Below are 10,332 nucleotides of genomic sequence, written 5' to 3' on the forward strand. Positions count from 1 at the left end.
GCTTTAACTGACACCGGTAATTGTATCCCTTTTCGGTCCCGTAAACCGGTCCGACCGCCATCACATTTCCGGAGTTTAGCTGTACTTACACCAGGGAAATGTATATGTTAATGGGCCTATTAAATTTTTCAAATGATATAATGGGCCTGGCTCAGTAAACTCGTTACGTCTGTTCTGACTTGTGTGTAACTCTCGTGTCTAGGAATCAGACAAGAAGACTTCGCGCAATTGAGCTCGGCTCGAGAAGGGGAACAATGGCGAATCAGATTCCAGAGAGCAATCAACCGTCGAATACGCAGACCTACGGCTTTCCGATCTACGCCGCCGACTGGATCCCGGAAGAAACCGTCAGATCGAAAATCGACAAGGATCAGAACAACTCCGAAGATGACGGCAGCGAGTCTTCTTCTTCTCCGTCTTCGTCGACGACCTCCCGGAGCTGCATCGTTTTGGCGGGAGGAGGCGGAGAGGGACGAAGCGGGATCGCTAACGTCGTCTTAATATGTCGTGTTGATCTCGACACCAAATCTCTCTCCGAACAACCTGTAAGCATGCATGTGTATCAGATCTATATGTTTTGTAAGAACTTTTATACTTAAAACGATCATTTGTTTGTTTCAGGTGGGTAGGATTGTGCTTGGTACTGATCTGCCTTACAGGATGGCTGTTCATCCTCGTGGAGGTGGCCTTGTTTGCGCATTGCCTAACAGTTGCAAGTGAGCCATCTCATGTCCTGTTTCAAAGCTTCGAACTTTATGGTTTGGTTTAGTAGAGAGAAGTCTCAAGAGATGTGATGGTTACTTGTTGTTTTCTTGATGCACAGACGGTTTGATTGGGAGAACATTATGAGTCCAAGAGAGGGTGGTGAAGAAGGAGAGGAAGTGATTAAAGAGTTGAAGGACGTTGGGCAACAGTTAGCTTTGGCGTTTAATCAGGAGGGGTCCGTGCTTGCGGCTGGTGGGGAGGTAGGAGAAGATTTTAGATTTTAGTCTCTTTTGAATAACAGAGGAAGAAGAGGGTTCTTATGCATTTTTGTTTCGATGCAGTACAGGATGGGACTTTGAGGATTTTTGAATGGCCTAGTATGAAAACGTTACTTGATGAGTCTAAGGCACATTCATCAGTTAAAAACCTAACTTTCAGGTCCGCTTTCTTTATCCCTTATCAAAATAAGGAAAATTTTGCTATCTCCCGGAATCATTTTGTAAAAAAGAAATGTTTTTTTTTTTGTTTTGCAGCGAAAGTGGTAAGTTTCTTGTGTCACTTGGAGGTCCACTTTGTCGGGTTTGGGACGTAAATGCTTCTGCTGCCATTGCCAGTCTATCAAAAGAGAAGGTCAGTGGGGTTTTCTTTTTTTTTTTGCTATTTGCATCTCGCAACTTTGTGTACATACTTCCAACATTATTTGTATCCAAAATGTAATGAGTTTGAATATTACAATGCAGGATGAGATGTTTGCTTACTGCAGATTCTCTGTTGACAATGCAGGCAATGAAGTTCTTTACATTGCTGCAAACACTGGTAAACATACAATCTGACAGTGCAAGAACATGTAATCTTAGGTTCTTTTTTTTTAATGTCAAAGCTAGCGATTAGAATTGATTTGTTTTGTTGCGTAGAACGTGGTGGGAGTATTATAACATGGGATACAACAACATGGAAAAGAAGACGTTCAAAGCTTATGAAAAACTACTCTATCTCCGCCTTTAATGTCTCAGCTGATGGGACGCTTCTTGCACTGTAAGTTTTATTTTTTCTAACGCACTTTTGGGACAAACAGATAAATAGTAATATTGTCATAACTCTTATTCTTAATGCCAGTGGAAACATGGAAGGAGATGTTTTGATAATTGATTCAACAAAAATGAAGACCCACCAATTGGTCAAGAAAGCTCATCTCGGTTTGGTCACCGCACTGAGTTTCTCCCCTGATTCAAGGTGTTTTTCTCTACTCATTATGTAATCTATCTTTCATTGCACAGCTACGGATTCAATTCAATGATCATGCTGAAGATCTGGACATTGTTTTGCAGGTGCTTAGTGTCAGTATCTTTTGACTCGAGGGCAAAGCTAACTGTCATTGAGAAAACGGCTGAAAAACGTACGTATATTTATTACGACTTATCTCTTCATCTGATTACTACTTTAACCAAACTTAACCAAAACGGTACCAAGAATCCAATAAACTGACCGAGTAGTATTAGAGATATTTCTACCTAACACTCTGTGTTTGTTAATGAAATTGCAGATGGAGTAAACTGGCTGGTTATGTTTTTGTTGTGCGTGTTGCTATACGTGGTTTCCTATTATTTCTTGATGGCAAAGGGGATCATAGCTAAAAATTAGCCTCTAAGTGACCCCACAAGACTATATCCGAACGGCTTGAAACCAAACATATCATATGCTCTCACTTTCCTTTTTCAGCCATAGCTTTTTGCGTTTTGTGTTGTGAGAAAAAATTGAAGGGGTTCTTCCTCACCTTTACGAGAAACTTGAATGCTTTTATATATCATAATAATAATAATGTAAACTAACATTGTATCAGCAAGGCTCTCTATGGTTTCTCTTTGGGGGTTTCCTCCATTTTTCTTGTTCGATTTAAGGGAAAATTCCATAAAACCAATCATGACATTTGTCTGATTTTTTTTCATCAAGTCAGAAAGAGAACCAGAACTATTCAATTAGGTTTTAAAACAAAGATGCGTCAATTTTCTAATGAATAATAAAACAAATTAAAATAAATAAAATTAGAAAATTAAATAAAAAGTGGAAATTAAATAGTAAAAAATAATGGTAATTTTCAAAAGAAAATAAGTGAATTACAAAATATTCAATTTTTTTTATAAAAAATTGTGTAAAATTAGAAAACATATTTTAAAATTAAGAAAAACCTATTAAAATTGCTCTCAAAAAGAAAAAAAAATCAAACCTTAAGAAATTTTAAATTGTTAAAAATTCAAATAATAACTAAATTCTAATTTATAGTAATTACTTAAATTGTAGTTTAAAAAACTTAGATTTCTTAAGGTTTGAGTTCAAATTTTTTTTTTGAAAATTTTCATTTGAAATTTTTACCCGCAAATGCATAGTTAAACTTAAAATAATTCAAGTAAAAATGTTAAGATATTTTTTAACTTTTTTTTTTCAAAAAAATCAGGTACTAATTTATTATAAATTTAAATTATTACTTGAATTTTTTAAAAATTTAAAAAATTTCTTAAGGTTTGAATTTTTTCTTTTTGAGTATTATAAGTTCAACAAATATACTTGAGTTTTTTGAATTAGTTTATTTAATTTAATTTCAGACAAGTTATAAAAGATATTTGAATATCTATAGTTTAAAAAAAAAACCTTTTCAAAAAATTAGGATTCTTTTTTTAATATTTAATTTTTAACTTTTATTTAGTTCTCTAGTTTTAGTTATTTATTTATATTTTCATTTATTTTTACTAGAAAACTGACAAATCATCAATTGTTTTCTATAAATTAACAGTACCGATCACCTTTTTTATTTGAAGAAAAAGCAAGCCAAATTGTATGTATGCTTCAAGTTGAGGGATTTTATGCGATATTCCCTTTGCTTTAATAGCCACTTGGATTTAATAGCATAAAATAATAACTACCAAACCTTAAACAAAAAATATCATGACTCAATCTACATTCATTCATATATGTTGACAATAATTCAATTTTATTATTTCTTAATATATATCATTTACTATAAATAGCTAAATGATTTTAATTTTTCTCCCATAAAAATTGTTTTCTTATAAAACTTATAAATTATTTTAAGATCTACTATATGAGAAGACTTCCTAAAAGTTTTCTCACATAAGACTTACAAAATCACATAACACATCCATGGGTTATATTCGTAAAAATGCATACTGGTATTTTGTTTGGTCATAAATGAGTTGGTTGTAATTTTATTAGCTTTTGATTGTTTTTGCATTTAAAATCAAGTTTTAGATCATTTTTGATAAATTAATTTCAACATAATAATAAACATACATATTTTGATGAAAAACTTTGCTAATTCCAATATATTATTGTTTGATTTAAACTTTTTTGAGAACATAAATAATAACTTACCCTACTGTTTATTGAATTAATAAGACACTAAGTGATTCCCGTGCATGAAATTTATGAAATAATTAAATTATAAAAATTATTAAATATTTTCTTTTGGTTGTTTATAAGTATTAGGTTATTTTGTAATTTATATGTATGATAAATAAATAAAATTTGTATTAAGTATAATTATGTTACCGTCTTAATTATATATTTGATTTTTAAATATAATATGTCATATTAATTCAAATATTTATTTTTGGTATATTGAGTTACTTTTTTTTTTTTTTAAATTGAGCAATGATTTTTGTTTATTTTCTTAATTATGTTAAAGTTAAATCATTGTTTTCTTAATTTCAAGTAGTTAAGCTCATCCTATCTTTTTCTTGATCAATTTTCTGTTCATCCTCTCTTTTTTATTATCAATTTTATGTTAATCTTCTTATATTTGCATATATATTTTGTAAATTTGTAAATATGATATATGTCGTTTCAGAAAAATAGGAAAAATATATCAAATCAAAGTTGCATTAATACAAATATGTAATATTTTAAAAATTCATGCAAATTTATGAATATATAAATAATTAAATCATAACAATTGGTTGATTTGATACTTCATATTTTGATTAGTTTAATTCATATTTTGGTGTATTAGGTTATATATGTTTTGAAATAAATCAAAATATTTTATCAAAATTAAACTAAAATAAGAATAACCTTGTTAGTTATATTTTGCTTAGATTGAATAATATTTTTTTAAGATTGTATATAATTTGATATATGATGTTTTTGATAAAATTAAAATATTGAAGTGTTGAGAAATTCATAAGATTTTTTTTTGTCATCGATTTGTACACACTCAAATAGACTCTCTAACCAAACTAGGAGCTCTGGATTCATGTGTACAACAAAAGACTTTTTTTTCCTAGCATTACGTTCTAAGCAATGTTAATAAGTTTTCTCCCCATCAATTTGCTTATATTCAGTTCAAATCAAGCAATGTTAATAAGTTTAATTTTCATTCTAACATTGTTTAAATTGTTTATTCAGTTTTCAGTTAGTAATTATAAAATAAAATAAAAATAAGAGTATATGATAATTTTTTTTTACAAAAAATTATAATCATTTAGTCAAATCAATATTCATCGTAAAATATTATTTTATCTTTTTTAATTAGCCTCACATTTTAATATTTATTATGTATTAAAATAGTCACAAAATCTATTTTTTTGTGAAAATGGTATTAAATAATCAATTTATGTTGTTTAAAATTATTTTTATCATTTGATAAAAATATAAATATAATAAAATTATAATTTAATAATGATATCTATATTATTTTATTTTTCAATTTATTTTACAAAGTATATATTAAAGTTGATATATTCTTTTTATGTTAATAAAAAATAAAAATAATAAAAACTTTCTTTATATAGAATGATATATAATTTATATACATATATATGTATATATAGTTACCTTTTTTATTATTTATGTGCTTTGTAAAAAAAAGAAATTTAAGTTAAAAAAACTTATTAATGTTTTAATAAAAAAGGAAATAGCAATAAAATATATTAAAGATATTATAGTTAAATTAAAAATAATATTATTTTAGAAGAATATTTCTGAAAAAAAAATATATTTTTTAATTTTTTGTGAAGCTACGTTATTTATACATATATAATAAAACATTATATATTTTTCCTTTTTATTTGTGTTTTTTGAGAAAATTTAGAAAAATAAATAAAATTTATTTATATGTAAAATATCTATGTTTATATTTTATAATATTTACTTTTCTATTTGTGTGCTCTGAAAAAACTAAAATTAAATTGAAAAAATAATTAAAATATTATTATGAAAAAGAAATAACAATAAATATTTTAAATTTAATATAGTGAAATAAAAATATCATTATCTTTTTAAAAAAAAAATTTCAAAAAATTATATTTACAATTTTTTTGAATCTATGTTATATATTAAAAGCTTATATATATATATATATATATATATATATATATATATATATATATATATATATTAAAAGCTTATATATTTTGCTTTTTATTTATATTTCGTTTAAGGAAAATGTCAAATATAATTAGAGTTCGTTTTTATTAAAAAATTTATGTTTATATTTTATAAATATTTCCTTTTTTTTATTTATGTATGGTTTCAAAAGTAAAATTAAAGTAAAAAGTTAACTAAAATATTATTATGAAAAAGGAAATACATTACTGATATGAGTCGTATATAATATTTTTAATTCATTAAGAATATCTATATAATTAACCATCGTGAGAGTTACGTGAGTGTGCCACATAAGAAATTGACTACTCCAATAATATTATAAAGATAAATTAAGAAATATTTGTAAGAAGATTATACCCGCATGTGTGGATAAAACACCTAATTTTATTTTATTTACAAAAGGATGCTAATTATATATATATATATATATATATATATATATTATTAGAGACGAATACAACATTTTTTATTTATAGTAGAAAATATATCATTACTATACTTGAATGTACTACATTCCTTCCCCAAATGAAAACAACATTGGTGCTTTGAAGTTCAGGTTATAATATCATCATGAAATAGTAATGCAGAAAAAAAATTTAAGATATAAGAGGGGTGTATTCAACTAAGAGTTTGAAGTGATTTGTATTAAAATTACAAATCTACTGTTATTCAAACGTGGATTTTAAAAAACACTTTAAAATCCAGTGTTATTGAACTTGACATTTTATAAAACACTCTGAAATCCACTGTTATTGAACAAAACTTAAGTTAGAGATTTTAGAGTGCTTTAAATGTTTCTAGAGTGTTTGAGGTGATTTCTTTAGTTATAAAAATAAAAATACAAATCCCACTGTTTTAGATGAAATTTCAAAGTGTTTTAACAAAAATCATACCAAATCCTCTAATTCTCCTACAATCATCTAAAAACTCATTAAAAATCAAATCACTTCAAATTTCAGATTCAATACATCCCCCTAAATGAAGTTTAAAGGGAATTTTTATACCCAATTATACAGTTCGTAAGAGCTATCATCTTTTGGTTGTTTTTATGGGAGTTTTCAAATAAAACTGTAGGGGAATGGAAAATAAATAAATAATAAATTATCTCACAGAGATTTGGTACAAACATAAACCTGATTTTTTTATTTCTATCAAAAATAAAACAAGCTTTCACTTTTGTTCAAAGATTTCAATATCACTTTGGTTTTGATAATTTGGTTTACGGTATACCCAAATGGGGCAAGTGTATGATTAGCTCTTTACAACAATAATGACTCTAAGGGTTAAAATTTTATACAAGAGTAATATAATGCTTAATGTGGAGGCATAAATTCTGGGAAAGCAAGTTTTCTTAACCTTTGGATATGGAGACCTGTTATGGTATTTTTACCAAAGTTTAGGGAGTACAGAAAAGACTGACAAGATATGGCCTTGTGAGGACGGAACCATGGTTTGTAATCTTACTCAAATATGTGGAATCATGAGAAATATGGGGCACATTAAGACATGCATTTTATTTTGTGGATTTTAATACTACGATCAGAAATTACGGACTGCTTGGATTTCCAACCAGAGGGAATCAAAAGTTTTGGCAAAGAAGACGGGGAAAAATAAATGATAAGACAATGCTTGAATCGTACTCTGGCGAATGAAGACTGGCATGCTCTATTCCCATGTTCCTTCACAAAATATTTCGGAATGGTAAGTTTAGATTTCTGTAAATTAAAACTTACAATCCAATATATAGATGATGATTGGTTGAACTGTGGTTTTAAATTAGTTGTAGCTGTAAAGTTCTTACTCTATATTTTTTGCAGATACTTTTGCTGTAATTAAATTTGTTGTAGCTGTAATTTATAAGTTGTAGATATTTTAAAATAAAATATGTGAAAATATGCAACATATATATAAAATAAATAATTTTTATAAATTAAATAATTATATTAATATTTTTTTATAAATTATCAAAGTTTACTGTTATTTAAAATGTGATATGTAAATAATAATTATGTTATTTAAAATATTTCAATAATTTAAAAAACACCCAATTAAACACCCTTTTGATGATCCTTTGCTCTGTTTATCTTTCTATATATTCTAAGACTCTGACTTTCTTGTTTGGCGTTTCACAGTGGAAGCTATTGGCTATCCGAGTGCACAGCAGGTCATGAGCTTCAAAGGTAAGCCCATAATAGTCCACAGCGGAAGGATTAGTTATGATTATATAATTTATTTGATATTATAGATAATTTTTTTATTTTACAGATTCTACGGCCTATAAAAGAAAGATTTAAGTTTTTTTTTACCTAAAATACATAAGGAAAAGATTTGCTTTAATTTTTTTTGTTGTGGCTTTAAAAATAAAGTTAAAGCACGATTGGTAAATAATTATAGAAACTTGATGTAAGTTTTAAATACTAAAAATAAAGTTACAACATGGTTGGTAAAGTTAATTGATTTAAAAATAAATAAAGCTAAAGCATGGAGATAAATCTCAATCAATCACCCCCATAATAGATTGAGAGACTGTAAAATCAAGATCTCTTTAGATTAATTTTCCCAAAAGTTTGAAATGTTCAAGTCAATCAAAATTAAGACATTCAAATTTAGAGTAAAAATATATTAAAAACTGCATATTAATAAAAACGCAATTAATTACATAAGTAAACTAAATTGGCAAAACAATATTTCAAAAGTTCCAGTAAATGGAAACTAATAGACTAAAAGATTTTGTTTGACTCAAAAACACTATAAAAAGAGCTCATAGCAACATATAAAAGCATATAGTATTAAAACTTTAAAATAAAGTGAAATCTACCTTTCAGAAAAAACAAAAAACAAAGTAAAAATGAATTGCAAAATTGGATTCTTGAGCTTTGTAATGATTTCTTCCATAATCATCCTATTTATCACAGTCCAAGGTTATATCTGTTTATGAGCTTCACATCAAATCATATATATTTTTATTTTTCATATACCTCAATATGTACTCTTTTAATTTATTTTGGGTTTGGTGAAATGTAGGGGAAATTGAAGCCGCTGGGTTGCATTGCTTGGAATCTCCATGTACAACTTCGGGTTACTGTGTGACCGATTGCAGGAGGTCAGGATACAAAACTGGCCAATGTATTCCTACGAAAGAGGATCATGCAGTTCGTTTTTGTTGTTGTGGGTTTTAAAAATATTATGTCTAAAATGTATTCTCCATTGAAAATCATCACAAACAATAAATAAATATCTATATGCATATGAGTTGTGGTCAATTTTGATCTGTTTTTAATTGCTTGGGAAGATTATTGATTCATAGGAGCAGGTATACGTATCTCAATTTGTCTATTATCTCACAGTAACGATATCAACAACTAAATGATGTCAAAAAAAAATATCAACAACTAAATAAATTAACATGCCCCATAAGTTACCTCAATTAGTTTTAGTATAATAAATGGAAAATGGAAAATAAATGCATAATAAGTAGGTGGTTACTTGTGACTTGCACATAATGAATGAACTAAAAAAATTTAAAATGTTTAGTTTAATAGATACTAGAAAGTTAAAATTCATTGTCGAACGAAGGTTACATGTTAGAGATGTAACTTGGCTTCGGATCAAAAATGAAATCTATATCACTCATAATCTTTGTGTGTGTTTGAAGCTTATAGGTTGTGATACGGTAGATAAAAATTTACTCTGATATATATAGTAATAACTAATAGGGTTTATGCCACAATAATTGAGTCAATCAATATATTACATCGCGAGGTTAATGGTAAAAAACCCCTACAATTTTCTATATAATTTTTAATTGGTCATGAGAATTTAAATAAATTAGTAGTAACTTTCCTATATTAACCGAAACCAGAATGCGTTATGAAGATTGTGTATATCAGTTTCCTATTTTTGGCTATTTAATAAATTACTTATATGATATATATATATAATAACTAATAGGATTTCGGCCACAATAATTGAGTCAATCAATTATGTTACACCGCGAGATTAATGGCAAAATATCCTTATCCTATATGATTTTAAACTAGCTATGAGAATTTAAATAAATTAATAGTAATTTTCCTATATTAACTGAAACTAGAATGCGTTATGAGTAGGAATGTCAAACAGGTCGTCCCGTCCCGTCCCGTCCCGTCCCGGACCGCAGCGGGCTCGTCGATTTGCGGTTCACTGCGGTCCAGTCCCGCGCGGGCTGCGGTACTCCAAAGCCTCAGC

General features: G+C 27.6%; 1 protein-coding gene across 1 annotated transcript; it reads left to right on the forward strand.

The window, feature by feature from the left end:
- Positions 1-202: 202 nt before the first annotated feature.
- LOC108806578 (SEC12-like protein 2) lies at positions 203-2,583 on the forward strand. Its single transcript, XM_018578730.2, has 10 exons — positions 203-545; positions 622-716; positions 824-965; positions 1,052-1,143; positions 1,239-1,335; positions 1,446-1,521; positions 1,620-1,740; positions 1,822-1,938; positions 2,034-2,101; positions 2,249-2,583. Exons 1-10 carry the CDS (start codon positions 255-257, stop codon positions 2,344-2,346), a joined length of 1,197 nt encoding a protein of 398 aa, XP_018434232.1. The 5' UTR covers positions 203-254; the 3' UTR covers positions 2,347-2,583.
- Positions 2,584-10,332: the final 7,749 nt, after the last annotated feature.

This window comes from Raphanus sativus, chromosome 6 (genome assembly GCF_000801105.2).
Source record: "Raphanus sativus cultivar WK10039 chromosome 6, ASM80110v3, whole genome shotgun sequence".
In the NCBI taxonomy this organism is placed as follows: Eukaryota; Viridiplantae; Streptophyta; class Magnoliopsida; order Brassicales; family Brassicaceae; genus Raphanus; species Raphanus sativus.

Excerpts from the sequence above, each read along its gene's own strand:
- LOC108806578 (XM_018578730.2), top strand. The coding sequence starts at position 255 with ATGGCGAATCAGATTCCAGAGAGCAATCAACCGTCGAATACGCAGACC. Across the intron at positions 1,522-1,619 it reads TTACATTGCTGCAAACACTG|AACGTGGTGGGAGTATTATA; the intron begins GTAAACATACAA and ends TTTGTTGCGTAG. Across the intron at positions 2,102-2,248 it reads TGAGAAAACGGCTGAAAAAC|ATGGAGTAAACTGGCTGGTT; the intron begins GTACGTATATTT and ends ATGAAATTGCAG.